Genomic DNA, 17,337 nt, shown 5'->3' on the forward strand with positions numbered 1-17,337 from the left:
AAGAGAGTTCAAAGTGGAAATGATATAGTCTTTCTGTGTCTTCTTTTCATTTTTTAGTTTCTGCTAGCTAGTTATGAATTGTTGAATATTTCTTGTTACCTTGATAGCACTTAACTCTTAAGTATTCGTTTAATTTAATAATCAAATGATTTGCCTAAGGGTGAATAGAATCTCATCAGGTGCCAGTCGACGTTTATTACTATTTGTTTCATTATCTATGGGTCTACTGGAGCTACCCACTTCGATCATTTAGCCAAGATTTTGACCGGATATGAAATCACATTTGATATAGCTATTTGTATAAGTATTTTACGGTTAAGAAGCAACTGTCTCTTGTACAGATTGTGTATAAACCAATGCTTTCATAGATTCGATCGTGGTTTACAATTATACCTTTAATACCTGTTTGTTTCTTTTGAGTTCCTTTTTTTATCATCTTCCAGATAAAGAACGAACAAGAGTAAAAACGAAGTTTATTCTATATACATGATGGAATAACTTATCTCGGAATAATTTGTTTTCAAGCAAACAACTGTTATACTACGAAAAGAGATGATATTTAACTAAGGGAGCATTTGACCTTGAACCTTTTTCTTTTTTCCTTGAATTTCAATAACACCAAAAATCTATTTTCACTCCAAATTATTAATAAAAATTCTAAATAATTCTAATATGTATTCATGGTCAAACACAATTTCAATTTTTAAATATTATTTTCACTTTAAACAAGATGGTTGATGCAGAGTAATATCTAAGTAATAGCTATTGATAGGGGTGTGCATCGGTCGGTTCGATTCGATTTAATGTATTATCAGTTTTGTTTGTCGATTTTCAATTTTTAAATACGCTAAACCAATAATCAAGCCTATAAGATATTTTTTATCAATTTTTAATTTATCGGTTCTTGGCCTTAACGGTTCGATTTTCAGTTTAACCAATAAAAAAATGCCAAAAAATAAATATATGACTTGTCCAATAATTTGGCACGGCAAGACAATAATGTAACTTTACTGAATGCTTATAAAGTAGAAATAATAGTAACTAACATGAAAAGAACTAAACAAATGCAACACAAATAAAAGAGTTTGTTTCTTGTGAATTCAAAGTCATTGTGAAGTGTGAATTGAAGGCTAAAGGGCAAAGGCGTAGTGATATTAATATTTAATATTTATATAGGGGTAAAGTAGTAATTTACTAAAATTTTAATGGATTATCGATTTATCCAATATTAAAAAATCAATATCAATCGATAATCCAATTTTTTTTTAATAAACCATTAGAAAGAAGTTAACTCAATAACCCGATAGCAATAAACCAATGATATATTTTCGATTCAATTTATAGATCGGTTTAATTTTTACACATCCCTAACTGTTGATAACGAACGAAAAAATGATCCCTTATGTTTGAAAGTATATTTTAAAAAATATCCCTCAAGTATGCATTTATCATGTTTTGGTCTTTGATGTTTGTCAAAAGTTACACTTTTAATTTTTATAAAATATTTATCAAACTCTTACCAAATTGGACGAACATAGTAAAAATAAATTATTTATTTACTATATAAGAAGAGGGAATAGCACACACCTCTCCGTCAACATGTGTGCTTATTTGAAAAATCATTGAAGTTGAAGGATATTTTTGTCATTTAATTTAGAGCTGATCTTTCATCTTTTCTGCATCAATCCTAAAGGCCACCTCCAGATCATCTCCGCCTGCTCTGTCCTCATCTTCTCCTGTGCTCAACTTAGACTTTCCTTGACTTTACACCTCCGTCGTATCTCAGGTGAGCTAACAAATTTTGCGGGTCTTTTTGTTGTGTTGCTTTTGATTTCCTAACTCTGCTTCTCCCATGTGATTTTGGAATCTTTCGTGTTTTAGACGATTTTTCTTAAATTAATTTTATGGGTCTTTTTCATTCGTTTGATTGTGATTCCCTAACTTTACTTCGGCTAATTGATTAATTAGCGACTTTTTTGCGATTTCTTTATGTCCGACATTTTTTTGTTCCTTGAGCTTTTCTGTTTCCATGGTTGTTTTCTGGTGGGCCTTGATTTTTGGTATTTGCCTTTTTCTTCCATTTTCTTAACTCATCTTCTTATTAATTTTGGATCGGAACAAAGGGAGTGCTTAAAAGACGAAAAATCCAGTTTTAGGAGCTGCAGGAAAGATTATATCGTGAACATATATTTTGTGATAGAATAAAAAGCAGTACCTTGGAGATACCGGTGTATTGATCTGGTTAGGAAAGGTGCAGACACAATAAAAAATGAAGACTTGTTATTTAAGGTTTTCATAGTAAGTATCATGAACAATACCAAAGGGAAAAATTAAAATTTATAATTTAGCAAGAAATCTCAACCATGGATTAGAAGATACTTTCATATATTGTGTACATTTAAACCAGAAGGGGGAGCTTTGGCGCAACAGTAAGAGTTGACACGATGTGGCCTAGACGTAAATGGGTTCAATAGTGGAGATAATTTCTTGTAGAAATGCAAGGTAAGACTCTATAAAATAGATTCATTCTGATCCAACCCTTTCTGAATCCTACAATTTGGCTGCCCTTTTTAACCATAAGTGATTTATATTTACATAGTTCAAGCTAGGAAAGATATGGTTTTGCCAGAATGGGAGGAGAATCCCAATTAGATTTATGTTAACTCTTTCAATGTCCTATATCTGGTGTGAAACACTACATATCTTATCAATACCAACTCTTGTCATCTTATTTTTTTCTTCCAACTAGATTTAAGAATTTTTTTTGCATCTTTAAATCTTGTTCTTTTTTACTCCTGAATAATGCTCTTTTATATGTGTTTGTTTCACTCTCATGTCATCCTATAAGCAAAAAGGAAAATGATTGACATTCCTCTTATTATAAGGAGAGATCTTTTGTGGATCTGCCGTTAGTTACTATAGTTTCTCTTATTGACAACATTAATTCTTCAGAGATTTAGGAAAAAAGATGATCAAATTTATTGTGTCTGAAGAAGTGGACCATATGCAGAAATCATTTGATAAAGTATAGATAAGAAGGATTGCATTTTCGATGGGGAAATCCATTTAAATGAAAACAGGTCCATTAAACTGGTACAAAGTAGATATTTACTTTTTTCAACAATCTCCTTTATTGTAGAAATACAGAAAATCAAGCATAAAAAAATGAATAGCAGATAGTCAAATGAACAATCAGTTGATAAAAGTAGTTGAATTTAATTCTGCTATTGTTCAACTCAGATTTTGGAATTGAGTTACCATTTTCTTACATGGTATATATCGAAGCTAGGCGTACTGGGGTTGTTGAATGTTTCCATATTGGTTGAAGGGATAAAGCCTTGGACAATCTTCACTTGATCATCAGAAAGTTGAGTTAGATGCCTGATGTTAGGACAACTTTACTTAAGTTTCTTCATGGGTAAAGGTTTGATGATTTTGGCAGTCAACCAGTTGAAGACCGCTAGTTGAACTATTATATGGTGGATAAATTTGAGACAAATATTCTAAAGGCTCTCTTCACGTTTTCATTAAATACCTTTGATTTTTCATCCATTTACTTATTATCTATGTAACCATCAATTTCAGGTAGTTGTTGAGTGCAACTCCTATCCAACATTTGTTTGTGCAGTTTTCCCCCTCATTCACGTTATATGTTTTGAGCTTCTCCATCCAACTCACACCATCCTTATCCTACTTGTGTTTCATTCACCACACAGCTTCGCACCTATCAAGTAAATAAAAGATTGACTATGCTTGGATGTACAGAGGAAAATTATACCAGTATTTTGATCTTCATTTTCGGTATTTCGTCGTTATACATATTTACACTATAAATCTATGCTCATGTTGGGCCCGGGCTACCTTTACGAGTTTAACTATAATAATCAAGAAAGTTTTATTTGATCATAAAATATACAACATAAAATATTATACCAAACACTAAAAATATATAAAGAATAGAGAAATCATACCTCAAAAAAAAGTTGTACCAAATTCTAAAAATAAATTAATTTTTTTAAAAAACAATACTAGAAAAATTGTATCTCAAAATGAGAGTTCCCGTTATTTTTCTGTCTTTTGTAGTTCCTATTAAATTTATCAGAAAAAGGGCAGCCCGGTGCACTAAAGCTCCCGCTATGCGCAGGGTTCGAAGAAGGGCTCGACCACAAGAATCTATTGTATGCAACCTTACCTTGCATTTAAATTTACCAGAAAGAGTTTGATAAATATTTGTTGAAGATTAAAGTGATCTTTTAAAAATTTAAAGAATTAAAACTATTAAATATAATAGTATATATTTAAGCAATTATTTTGAACCCACTCTTAAAAATAATAGTATATAAATATTCTTCGAATTAGTCTCTATTAATGAATTATTAAATTTATACTCCCTCCATTCCAAAGTAATTGAATTGTTAGAGCATGACACATATCTTAAGAAAAAAAACAAAGACATGAATTAGTCATGTTTTTTTATTTTGTACATTATATCATTGATTGATGTGTTATGTATTGAATGATAGGCAAGAAATACCAAGAGTTTAACAAAAAGTAGTCTTGGAACTTTAAAATGACCTTTTTTAAATCTGTAGTAACAAAGTAGAGTTGTAGTAATAATTTTTTTCACATTTTAAAATGACTTAATTACTAAGGATAGAGTTAGAAAAAAGTGATTAATTATTTCTTGATTGTTTAAATTGACAACTAATTTAGGACAATTATTTTAAATATATTTGACAACTAAAATGGACTGGAAGGAGTATATTTTACATATTTTTAATTGAAATTTCCGAAATTCAAATATTTTCTTTATATTTTTAAACTCGATACGATTAATGAATAGACGATTGAGGAGGGGTCATATGTAATTTTCTTCTCCTAAGGGGTTCATTTGTAATAATTTGATCACCGGAAAACGACAAAGAAAAAAAAATTCTAATTCGGAGGCTCAAAGCCGTTAGCGTGTTTAAAAGGCGGCAGGATCAAGCAAATTTACATTTCCTCTTCGTAATATTAAATTTTTTTCTGCAGGAAGCTTGAAGGGAGAAAAATGAATTGGGTTCAACGGAAAATCTATCTCTACAATGTCACTTTTGGTTTGTACATGCTCGACTGGTGGGAACGTTGTCTCTTCAGTATCCTTTTTTTTGTTAATTACTAATTTATTAGATCTGAAGGGGAGCCTTGGAGTAACTGGTAAAGTTGCTGCCATGTGACCAGGAGGTCACGGGTTCAAGCCTGGAAACAGCCTCTGGCAGAAATGCAAGGTAAGGCTGCGTACAATAGACCCTTGTGGTCGGGCCCTTCCCCGGACCCTGCGCATAGTGGGAGCTTTAGTGCATCGGGCTGCCCTTTTTACTAATTTATTAGATCTGATAAAGGCTTTTTTAGTTTATTGATTTTCAATTCAGTTTGCTAATATAGATGTCAGATTTTGGTTGGATCTGGAGTTCTTAACGCCTTTTTTATAGATATTTTGGTGCTTGTGTTGCTATGGTTTATGTGTTACAACGGGTTTCGATTTGCTTTCGAACTCTTCAATAGGTTCATGCTTCATTTGTCTTAATTACTTGCAATTAGTTTATTTTTTTCCACAAAAATGATTAAATATTATGAAATCTAGAACATGTGTGTTTAATTCCAAAAGTGTGTTGATGGAGATTGGATGTAGAAATGGAGTGACAAATGGGATTAGTAAATCATTAAAGCAAACTGATTGTGTTTTTGCAGTTTAAATCTTTATTTTGAAAAATAAATTATAGTGAAACTTGCATAATGATATTTAGTTATTGCCCGAGCACTGAATTTGCATAGTGGTATCCAGGTAGGTGATTTTGTAGTCTATACCGTCGAATCTCAATGAATGTAGTGGAAGGATTTGGCTATAGTTTTATGAATATGAGTATTAATTACGGGTGAGAAATTTTCTTTATAATCTGGTTTAACAGTAGGAATTGACTGTAATTGTCACTTGACTTAATACCAGGGTGTCTGACAAATTTGTTTTATATTGATAGATTGGCGATCAGGTAAAAAAAAACCCATGTCATTGGTCAATCTAACAATTCATATTTCGTAATGTTGTATAACTATTTGGTCATAGACTTTCTATTTGGCACCTTGGGGAATTCATCAGATCGTAAAAAGATGCATTTTTTCTGTTCTGATCACCTAACTATGAATCTTACAAGATAATAGCTAGGTTCTTGTAGTGATTTTGGTTCAGAGTAGATGGATAATTGCTCTCACAAAAGTTGTGACTACCAGTAGCTTACCATCCCCGACAGCAGAAAAGAAAAGTAAAAGCTTTAAAGAAGCATTGAATGCACCTAAAGGTGTGGGCCTAGTGGTCAATAAAGTGGGAGGAGAATCATAAGGTCTCAGGTTCAAATCCCAAGTGAAATGCAACTGAATATACATATATTAGTCAAAATGAATTTGCTGGAAAAAATAGTCAAGTCAGAGTAGCAAAGTCATGACATCTAAATGAACCAATGTCATGAACACTACATTTGGGATTTGGCAACCTGTTGTTCTTCAAATTTATGCCAATTCTCCATTGGCCACCATTGTCTATAAAGCTACACCCAAGTTCTGATATTTCTCTTGTTTCCTGATTTAGTTGATATGATTTAAGGTAGATTCAAGTTATTTTGTGATAACTTTTATTTGTACTACCTTGTTAATAGATGCAGGTTATTTTTGTAGTAACTTGTCATAAGGGGCCTAACTTTCTTTTTTGATGAAGTAAGTCGTTGCATTGCTGGCATCAAGAAGATGCAATGGTTACAAAGGAAGTATTGTTAGATCCAGTACATTTTTCAATGCTAGGACAGAGAACTAACAAAAGCAAACAAGAAGGGACAGTGTCTGGACAAAAAATGAGATTTTGCTAATATAGTGAAACTGTTAGCTCCAAATATCAAAAGAAACTAATCTATGTGCAGGAAGCTAACAAAGTCCAGAAATTATTCAGGAATATTCACAGGGGAAAGTTTAACTAAAGAGAAGTAGGACACATTTAGCCTTGAGAGAGTGATTTAGAGTTGCTACACCATTAAAACATCTGTGATTCCTTTCTGTCTATGCTATCCAAAAAATGCTGGCTGGTATCATAGTCTTTCTGATGGCTTTATCAACTTTCCATGAGCTCCAAGATTCAACTTCTCCGACCCATTTAAGTCCAAAAGTAGAATAAAACATATTCCAAATGTCATTTGCAACTGTACAGTGGAGCAACAAGTGATTTGACTCTACTGATTTTTGGGCATGTCGCATCTATTTGTAATTTAAAAATTTCTTATGACGAGGTTGTCCTGGGTCTAGCATGCTCCATGTTAGTCCTAGCCAGTTGTAGTAAGCTATCTTCATTGGTAACTTTGTCCTCCAAATTAGTTACCATTGTATGATTATTCTGTGAGAATTCCTTCCATAGTTTGCTTATAGTTTTCCGTAGACATACCCCTTGGTATACCAGTGATTATAGGTTCCATGCTTTGCTTTAACCACTTCCTTCCAGATACATCCTGGCTATACCTCCATAGCCATGTCCTTGCCATGCATTTGTCATGAATGGCAAGGTCTCTTATTCCCAGACCCTCTCGAGATATTAGTTGAGTGACTTTGGTCCATTTCACCAAGTGGACTTTAGGAGAACTACTATTACCTATTGGTCCTACCCAGAGAAAATTCCTCCTAATCTTGTCCAGTTGCTTGAGAACCTTATCTGGTATAGGAATAGAGACATGTAATAAGTGGTGATCTTTCCACAGAACACTGTTGACTAGTGTAAGTCTACCTTCCACAGAGATACTGTATTTGCCACGGTGCAAGCCTTTACTCAAAATTTTCATACTTTATCCAAATTCCAATAGCTCTGAACTTAGCACCCAATGGAAGCCCTAAGTAGGTAGTTGGGAAAATAGCAGTACTGAAATACAAAAGATCTACTAGTTCAGACAAGTTTGGCACTGAATTAAGGGGTCGTTTGGTAGCGTGTATTAGCAAAAATAATACATGCATTAGCTTTGTGTATTAGTAGTACCTTGTTTGGTACACTTTTTCATGTTGTGTATAACTAAGAGTGGCAATATCAGTCCGTTTAAGTAAAATGAATCCATTTAGCCCATATTTATTAAATGGATCACTCATATTTTTTAAATGGGTAAATATGGATTGACCATTTCAAAAGCTCATACAAATATGGACAGTAAAATATGGGTATTTATATAGAGCCTTAGATCACCCACTTATAATAAAAATTTCTAATTGCACAAAAAATATATTATTTTTTTTTTAAAAAAAGGAAAACTGGGGTGGATGAGGGTAGGGTGGGGCAAAAGTTTTAATTTTTTCATTTTTTTTTTTTAAAAAATAATTTTCTTTTAAAATTTTGGGGTAGGGGTAGGGGGTCTGGTAAGGAGGTAGCTTGGAGAGGGTCGATTTTTTTTTTTTGTTGAAATTATTTTAATTTTTAAAGAAAATTGTAGTGGGGGTGGTAGGGGGTCCGAGTGGGGGGTTGGGCGGGAGGGGGGGTTGGGGCGGGCAAAATTTTTTTAAAAAAAGATTAGGGTGATGGAGATAGGGGTGTGGGTGAAAAATTTGGTTGGTGGGTGGGTGGGTGAGGGGTGGGAGTGAGAGTTACGGGGTAGAAGCAAAATTAAATTTTATTTTTATATGAAAAATTAATTGTTTTAAAAAATAATATTTTAGGGGTGGGTTGGGGGTTGTAGGGGTTAGAACAATAGCAATTTTGCTTTGATTTAAATTTTTTTTGGCTTTGGGAGATTAAAGTGGGTTAGATGATTTTTACCCAAATCATATTTGACCAAATCCATATTTACCCATATTTTATATGGGTGGATTGTAATCCAATCCATTTTGGTCCAATCTATTTTGGTTCAATCCATCCAAATCCAATCCAATCCAACCATTTGCCACCCCTATGTATAACTAATACTTGCATTAGTTATACACTCTATTGTGTATTGAGGAGTGTATTACTAATACCATGAATTTCTAAGTATTAGTAATGCAAAGAGATTTAATACATGCATTACCATGGTTAAAGACCCAATTGCCCCTCAAAACCCCTTTTACAATTTTTCCACCATAATTGTGGAGGATACTTTTGTGAATAAATATTTTTATGTAATGCATGCTTTTTTTAATACACTAAGCCCAACAATGCGCACCAAAATATTCTATGTATAATTAATGCAAGCGTAACTAATACACTCTATTTAACATTATTTTATACACCCTACCAAACGACCCCTAAGTGGATACATCACTCACTCAAAATGTTAATGTGAAGATCTGATGAAGCTTCAAATATTAAGAGTGTGAGATCAAGTTTCAGAACTTGGGTTAAGTCTGCTTGACAAAATATCAAAGTACATCAGCCTAAAGTAAGAGAGAGGCAGTGATTGAGTTCCCAGAGCCCCAACCTCAAACCTTTTAACTAACTCATTTGACAAATTTATCCTACATTTTTTAAGTCCCTTCATAGCCAAGATTAGGAGGAAGGGTGAGAAGAGTCCCCCTGTCTAAGACCCTTAAAATTGTACATCTATGGAGATGCTGAACTTGATTCATCTAACACAACTATCACCAAACCTGATTTTCCTTAGCATAGAGATAAGATATGACCAGTTTAGTTGATCAAAAGCTTTCTCTATAACCACTTTGTGATTAATACATGTTTCCCACTTTTTAGTTTCCAATCAAAAATTTCATTAGCAATCAAAGCTGCGTCAACAATTTTCCTGACTTAAATGAAAGCATCAGTAAAGGGCCTAACTTTCTTTATCACTATCCCTGGGGATGAGAAACTTTTGATTGCTTTTGGAATTCTAGTGGCAAATTGAGAACCTTTTGATTGTTTTGAGTAAGTGGTTGAAGAAAGAAATGGAAATTAAAGCTAAGAAGGTGTACCACAGGTGAGCTTGGAAATATGTATGGTTGAAGAAAATATAACTGAAGCAGCCGCATTATTAGTCTGGTGAACGAAATAAAGTTTGGCTGTCAGTGATCACTAGTTTGGAAAATAACATTGGTTTTTAGTCTTGTTCGCCTGGACCCGTGACCCATGTTGTTGAGATGAATCTTAATTTGCTTCAAATTGTCTGCCCATAAAAAGTAATTTGGAAATAATACTGAAACTACTTCATATGATTTGTTGTGATATTTCTCTGTTATTTGTTAACCTGAATTACTGCACTTTGTGTTCATTACTGTTAGTCTGTTGTAGGCTATTTCTCTTGCTGACTGATCAAATGAGTTTGAGAATTGTCATTATTCAAATATTCCCTATTTCACTTTTCTGTCTATGCCTTTTACTTCTGTAATTAATTGGGAATACTAATGTGTGGCTTTGTTTAAACTCCATTTTATGATTTTATGTACCTTATTAGTTCTGGAAAAATATATCCAATATTTTGCACCAGTTATTATAAGCGAGTTCCTACTTATATCATTGATAATTTTCTTTCTCAGGCAAATGTGGTGAAAGTTCATCAACTGTGTCAAGCGTTATTCATCACCATAACTAAGATATGTGTGCCTCTTTTGGCATTTAACTTTTAAGGTTGTGAAATTGTTTGCTGTGCCATGGATATAGTTGGCTTAGTATGAATTTATCTTACTAGAAAAATACGTTGTTATTCTTTTCCGATAGATGACATTTAATGCAATAGTTCGAACGATCAAGTAGAGATCCAAGTTGAATTTCTTCATTGTTGCGAGGAATGCTTTGAAATTAGCTTATCAATTTGTGAAGTTTTAAAATGATGTGAAACATTCAATTAGAGTGTGCAAAATCTTGTATGAATTTGGCCTCTCTAGTTCAACAAGACTTTGCATACTCCAATTGAATGTTACACATCATTTTTATGTTTTATCAACATGCGTTGGATGTTTTTCATGTATAATTTGATTGTTAAATTAAATTAAATAATACTATGTCTTTTATCTTTTTTCATATCATCCAGGCTTATTTGAATTTAACTCAAATACTTATTTTTTAATTTTTAATTCAACTCAATACGGTAAAAAAAATCCATCTTCAATAAGGGTATAAAAGAAGAATCTTGTTCATTGTTAATAACACTACTAAAAAAAATGTTAAAACGCAATAGATTCCATTGGGTTGTCAATGAATTTTTTAAGAAAGAAGTTGACGCACTTTGTTGGTTATTTTTCACTCAAAAATACTTAGAAACTCTCAAAAATATTATTTTGTTTTAAAAAAGATGATGTTTGCCAGTCAATTTTTAAGTTTTCTTACTAGAACTAACGAATGAACGTCAATTTTTTAAAATGCAAAACTACAGCTGTAGAGCATAAATAAAAATAAACAAATCATAAAAATTAGTATTTTATGTTTAAATGATACATAAAAATGAATTTGAAGGCTAAAATGGAACAAGGTTAAGATAGAGTACCAAAATAAAAATTGACATAAGTTTGAGGGGCTATCTATGTATTTGGCCTAATTAAAATGGGTGAAGTTAATGGAGAAAAGACAAATTTGAATCATTTTTATAACATTAATGGTAAGATGACAATGTAGAAATATCATTGTTTTGACATTTAATTTGATGTTTGATTTTTTTCGCATTAGGATAAATTCCAACACATATAGCTTTTGTCCGATATATCATAGCTACAAATTCAAATTTAGAAATATTTTTTATTATTTTTTTACAAAAAATTCATACATTCGATACTTAAAATAATTGCTCGAAATTGATATAATATCATGTTGATAATATGTTATAAAATAAAAAATTAAAAACTAAGTAAAATAGATTATTTTTTTATAGAGAGAATGATATATTATTTCACTTTAAATTGATGTACAAAATAAATTAGTTTGCCTCCCTATTTAACAGAAGAACTAAAGTTGCTTTGCAAGATGCTTGCAAAATAGCTATTTGTAGACTGCTTTGTAAACTATTTTAGAAAGCTACTTGTAAGCTATTTATAATTTTTTTCACAAAATTCATTACAAAGCTATTTGCAAATTATTTATAAGTTGTTTATATTTTTTTAAAAAAAATTCTGAAAATAATAAATTGACATCTACTATATTTATAATAATATTATAATTTTCCTTATATGAGAAATTACTGGTGTTATCTATGCGAAATATTAATCTCTTCTCGTTATATTTTTTTGATAGTTTGGTATATAATTAAATTATTTTGATATTATAATTTTTAGATTCGTTATTTCATTTAAAAGATGAACAATTCCTAATCGAATGAGTATCTCAGGATTAAACCTAAACAATTTATACTATATTCAATTGATGATATAAATTTATTCCAAAATTCAAATAAAATTTATATTATATTTAATCATTAATAATATAAGTTTATCCTGAAATTCTCTCTTATTTACACCATAATTAGTTAATAATCATGTAATGGCGTTAGTATCATTAATATAAGTTTATAAGTAGAAGAAAATACAAATAATGCTCAACACGTGGTAATTATACAACTGCCCCAAAGCCTTTAAATAGCTATTTAAAGTAACTTCACTTTTCTCAAGTCCAGTTAACATACTTTTCACTTTTATTAATTACCCTCAACCCTTTATTGCATTTTTCACTCTCAGTAACTTTCTCCTAATTTAGCAAAATTGACCACTCCTATTTCTGAAAGTGGTTAAGTAGCTAACTATGGTTAAAAGTGCTTATGGTCTTCAATAGTAACTACTAATATTACTATTACAATGATATAAAATATTTAAAACTTACATACATTTGATATTTGCATTAAATTATAAATACATGACATTTAACGTAAAATACCACTTATTGAAATTTATTTTTTTAACTTTTAAAATAAAAAAGAGTCATTTAAAAAAAAATTATTTCTAAATATATATTAAATCAATATCATTATTTAAGTAAACTTATACATATATATTTAATGTTATTAATAAAATTATGTTTAAGCGCGATATCTAAATTTTGATTTACCTTACAAAATCAATCATATCTAGTACTTTATTAGTTAAGTTAATAAGATGATTTGTCCCCTATAAAAGGATGGAAGGAAAAGAATACATGGTAACGAGTGATATAATAGATCTTTAATAGCTCAGTTAATTGATTTTTCTTTTTCTATCCTCATTTTTTATTTTTATATTTTTTTAAAAAGCATTATAATGAGTGATGTAGAGTATAGACTATGAATGTGTTAGATATTAAGAAAGAGATATTTTTAATATTTGATTGATTAAAATTTTTATCAATAACATAATAAAATGAAGATGGAGTTTTGGTCCATAGCCAAAAATGATGGTATGAAATAGGACACGAAAACACTTTGCAAAAAAATATTATTATTTCTTAAAATGAAAAGAGTGAAAACACTAGTAACATACAAGACTGAAATTCCCTCTTTCTCTCTCTAGTTTCTTTGCCGCCGACCACCGAAAACCCCCATTTTCTCCTTTTCCCGATCCGGAGTTTCGACCTGTTTTTCTGAAATCGCTGTAATACAAGTGAAGCTTTGAGCATTGTAGGTTCCTTAGCACTTGTGAATCTTACTCGGTAACTCACTAATTTGAGTAGAGTCTTTCCATTTTAGCAAACCCCGTTCCATTTATTTTTTCATTTTCTCGCCGGTGATTGATTTATTGCCAATTTTTGTATCTGGGTTTGGCTCTACTTAGCTTTGAGCTGATTCTGTGATATGGGTTTTGTTAATTAGCTTGTCTGAGCTTGTGTTCAGAGATATTAGTTGGGTACAAAAGAAGAAGCAATATTGAATGGTAGATTCGCAGAAAGAAGCGAGCACGAAGTTTCTTAAGTAGAAATGTTCTAGATTTTTACTTTTCCATAAACCCTGGAAGGATTCTATTTTATCCCCATGAATGATTGCGCGGGCTCTGGTGAAGCGAGTGTATCGGCTTCTGGTGATCAGGCAGCTCCTTGTAAAGAAGCAGCAAAGAAAAAACGGAATCTCCCTGGAATGCCAGGTAAATTAATTTTAATTTGCAATTCCTAACGAATACGACTACTATGATTGCTTTCAACCTAGTTAGGTGTTAGTTATTTCGCTGTATTTGAACCCCTTTTTTTAAGAACACAGATTTCTATTTCAGCAGAAAATTGATTTTTGGGGCTTTTCTATTATCCTTTGATTAGATCCTAATGCGGAAGTCGTAGCTTTGTCACCAAAAACTCTATTGGCAACGAACCGATTTGTGTGTGAAATTTGCAACAAAGGGTTTCAGAGAGACCAGAATTTGCAGCTTCATAGAAGGGGTCACAATCTGCCTTGGAAGCTAAGGCAAAGAACAAGTAATGAGGTGAGGAAGAGAGTGTATGTTTGCCCGGAACCTACGTGTGTTCACCATGATCCTTCACGGGCATTGGGCGATTTGACTGGGATCAAGAAGCATTTCTGCAGGAAACACGGTGAGAAGAAGTGGAAATGTGATAAGTGCTCGAAAAAATATGCAGTTCAATCTGATTTGAAGGCTCATTTGAAGATTTGTGGAACTAAGGAGTATAAGTGTGATTGTGGGACTATGTTTTCAAGGTCCATTCTTGATGCCCTTTTAGTTACTACTCTCTCTTTCTTGTAAAGCTGATATCTTTGTTAATAATATATAGGAGGGATAGCTTTATCACACACAGGGCATTTTGTGATGTTTTAGCAAAAGACAGTGAGAAAGCACAGAATGCAGTTACAACTCCTATTACTGATGAGGACTGTAAGGTTCAAGTTGTTGTTTCATCAACACCACCAACACCTCCTACTCCCCCACCAGCCTCAGAGCCATCAGCTGTTCCTTCACCAGCTGCCCCAGAGCCTCTACCACCTCCTTTTACTCCATCAACTGCTGTAGTGTCATCTGATTCTCCTATCCAGAATCCAGGTACATTTTGAAGTTCAATTTTACAAGTTCAAAAATACAGATTTGTAGTTTGGCTGATGTGTGCTTGTTGAGAACAGACAAGAGACTTTGTCCTTTCTTTGTTTTGGAGTCTTGCTAATTTTGTCAGTCAGTGATATTTTATCGAGAACTTTTGTCATCTATTGATCCTTGTTGTTATCTGTATTCCTCATTAGACTATTTCAAATAAGTGTTTGTTTATCAATCTGGGCCATCATTTCAACTTCTAACTTGAAAAACAGGTTTTAGGAGTCTTTTTCAAGTTTTCATTCACTAAAATTCAACTTGTTTTGATGTCCAAACACTAACTTCAATTTTCAAATACTCTTCTTCAACTTCAAATACTACTTTTTTTCATATCTCGACCTACTCATGTCCAAACGCCTAAGTGATCCTTTATCTGAACAGAATTCAAATTGTAAAAACAGAAGTATGTGAAGTAACATTTCCAATCTGAAAAAACTTTGGGTAAAGTAAAGGAAACATAGCACGGCTTAAAGAAGTCTAATGTGTGTTATCACAAAGGATATCATGTCTTGATTCTCTTTTTTTCTACTTATCGTTTAAATCGAAAGCTTAACTTTCCCTGCTTCTTTATATGAGCTGCTTCTTTCTGTCTTACTATAATTGTTACAACTTGGCAGAGTTGGCAGAGAGTCCACGCACGAATTCCAATGGAACTATTACTAAACAGGATATAGAAGAAACAACAGCAAAATCAAGGTTGTCTGGAATCTGCAGCAGTAGCTCATGCACCGGATGTACCAACAGCAACTGTTTTACAAGCTTGACTGGAATCTGCAGCAGCAGTTTGAGCTCAAGCAGTAATGGAAGTACCAGCAGCAGCAGTATTTTTCCAAGCTTGACCAGAATCTGTAGCAGCACTAGGAGCTCGAGCAGTAATGGAAGTACTGGCAGCATCAGCGTTTTCCCAAGCTTGTCTGGAATATTTAGCAATAGTAGGAACTCAAACAGTAATGGAAGTACCCGCAGCAGCAGCATATTTTCAAGTTCAACTGGAATCTGTAGCAGCAGCAGCAGCATTTTTGCAAGTTCAACTGGAATCTATAGCAGCAGCAGTAGCTCAAGCAGTAACAGAAGCAACAGCAGCAGCAGCATTTTTACAAGCTTGACTGGAATCTGTAGCAGCAGTAGTAACTCGAGCAGCAATGGAAGTGCCAGCAACAGCACTTTTGCAAGCTTATTTGCTTCATCAACAGCTTCAGGAAGTTTGCCATCTCAAGCACCTCAATTTACTGATTGGTTTCAATCCGTGGCTCCTGCACCGCCACCTGATATAGAACCACCATCATCTATGGAACCAATATCTCTCTGCCTTGCAATGAGTCATGGTTCATCGGTCTTTGGACCAACTGGGCAAGAGAGAATGCAGTATGCTGCAGCACCACAACCATCCATGTCTGCAACAGCATTACTGCAGAAAGCTGCTCAGATGGGTGCAACAGCGACAAACTCATCATTGTTGAGGGGTCTTGGGATATTATCTTCTTCTTCATCATCTAGTGGGCAACACGAATGGAATGGGAGACAAATTGACACTGATGGTGCAACGTTGGCTGCAGGCCTTGGGCTTGGATTGCCATGTGACGATGGCTCTGGTCTAAAGGAATTAATGCTGGGAACTCCCTCTGTTTTCGGTCCCAAACATCCGACTCTTGACCTCCTTGGATTGGGGATGGCAGCTGGTGGCGGCCCAACACCTGGATTATCCGCTCTAATAACATCCATGGGCGGTAATCTAGATGTGGCTGCTGCAGCAGGATCATTCGATAGTGGAGAATTTTGTGGGAAAGAGTTTGGAAGAAGTTCATGATACCAAACGTTAGTGTAGGTAGAAAACGTCGTTGTTGTTGTAATATAGAAGCAGCTCCTACTTTCTGTATAAACTTTTCTACTCTTTACTCTAAAGGAAGCAGTTATTGAATTTAAGTGTAAAAAGTGAGTTTGTGCTAGGTTAAAATATGTTTTCTTTTCTTTGTGGACAATTTTTCAATTCTAACTTTTTATATATTATGTTTGAAGCCACAAAGATTAAAAGATAGTATATTTTATATATTTTTAGCTTAAAATTATAAGATTTAAATTTTTTTTTACTTTCTTAAAGTTCGTGGTTGATCAAAATTAGACAGACAAATTAGAATGTATGGATTATTAAATTAGGTAGCTAGAAGAGTGCTCCATGGCATTAAGAATGCAAGGTAGGAAGAGGTGAGGGTGAATACCACCTATCCAGCTCTAGGTTAAAACACTCTAAAAAGTAACTGTTGGTGTGCTGAATCATTAAATACCAATAAATTTAGCCAACAATCTGGCTTTAGCTTTGAAGTGACATAGTTTTTTATATTATTTTTTTGTGAGAAGTTTAGGCTATAGATAAAAAAAGGGTATTTAGGGGGT

General features: G+C 33.0%; 2 protein-coding genes across 5 annotated transcripts; both read left to right on the forward strand.

Moving 5' to 3' along the window:
* The first annotated feature begins 1,622 nt into the window (after positions 1-1,622).
* On the forward strand, positions 1,623-10,749 carry LOC129873121 (uncharacterized). Of its 4 annotated transcripts, none has more exons than XM_055948143.1 (4): positions 1,623-1,786; positions 4,084-4,178; positions 5,032-5,135; positions 5,472-8,327. In XM_055948143.1, exons 3-4 carry the CDS (start codon positions 5,051-5,053, stop codon positions 5,564-5,566), a joined length of 180 nt encoding a protein of 59 aa, XP_055804118.1. In that variant the 5' UTR covers positions 1,623-1,786; positions 4,084-4,178; positions 5,032-5,050; the 3' UTR covers positions 5,567-8,327. The 4 variants fall into 4 exon arrangements, with proteins under 4 accessions (XP_055804118.1, XP_055804117.1, XP_055804115.1 ...); XM_055948141.1 differs by lacking the exons at positions 1,623-1,786; positions 4,084-4,178 and adding exons at positions 2,046-2,502; positions 10,498-10,749 and having other exon boundaries at positions 5,472-5,544; XM_055948142.1 differs by lacking the exon at positions 4,084-4,178 and having other exon boundaries at positions 1,627-1,786; positions 5,472-8,325.
* A 2,608-nt stretch (positions 10,750-13,357) lies between these two features.
* Positions 13,358-16,878, forward strand: LOC129873411 (zinc finger protein ENHYDROUS-like). The gene is made up of 4 exons (XM_055948503.1): positions 13,358-13,995; positions 14,165-14,561; positions 14,636-14,901; positions 15,564-16,878. The coding sequence occupies exons 1-4, from the start codon at positions 13,887-13,889 to the stop codon at positions 16,751-16,753; spliced, it is 1,962 nt and encodes a 653-aa protein (XP_055804478.1). The 5' UTR covers positions 13,358-13,886; the 3' UTR covers positions 16,754-16,878.
* The last annotated feature ends 459 nt before the right edge of the window (positions 16,879-17,337 follow it).

The sequence above is a fragment of the Solanum dulcamara genome, chromosome 11, assembly GCF_947179165.1.
Source record: "Solanum dulcamara chromosome 11, daSolDulc1.2, whole genome shotgun sequence".
NCBI lineage: Eukaryota > Viridiplantae > Streptophyta > Magnoliopsida > Solanales > Solanaceae > Solanum > Solanum dulcamara.

Bases quoted from the DNA above. Each gene is read 5' to 3' on its own strand.
- LOC129873121 (XM_055948140.1), top strand. From the start codon at position 2,462: ATGGGTTCAATAGTGGAGATAATTTCTTGTAGAAATGCAAG. The intron at 2,503-5,031 runs GTAAGACTCTAT...TTTTTTCTGCAG, and splicing joins ATTTCTTGTAGAAATGCAAG to GAAGCTTGAAGGGAGAAAAA. The intron at 5,136-5,471 runs GTATCCTTTTTT...CCTTTTTTATAG, and splicing joins GTGGGAACGTTGTCTCTTCA to ATATTTTGGTGCTTGTGTTG.
- LOC129873411 (XM_055948503.1), top strand. From the start codon at position 13,887: ATGAATGATTGCGCGGGCTCTGGTGAAGCGAGTGTATCGGCTTCTGGT. The intron at 14,562-14,635 runs GTCCATTCTTGA...AATAATATATAG, and splicing joins TGTGGGACTATGTTTTCAAG to GAGGGATAGCTTTATCACAC. The intron at 14,902-15,563 runs GTACATTTTGAA...ACAACTTGGCAG, and splicing joins TTCTCCTATCCAGAATCCAG to AGTTGGCAGAGAGTCCACGC.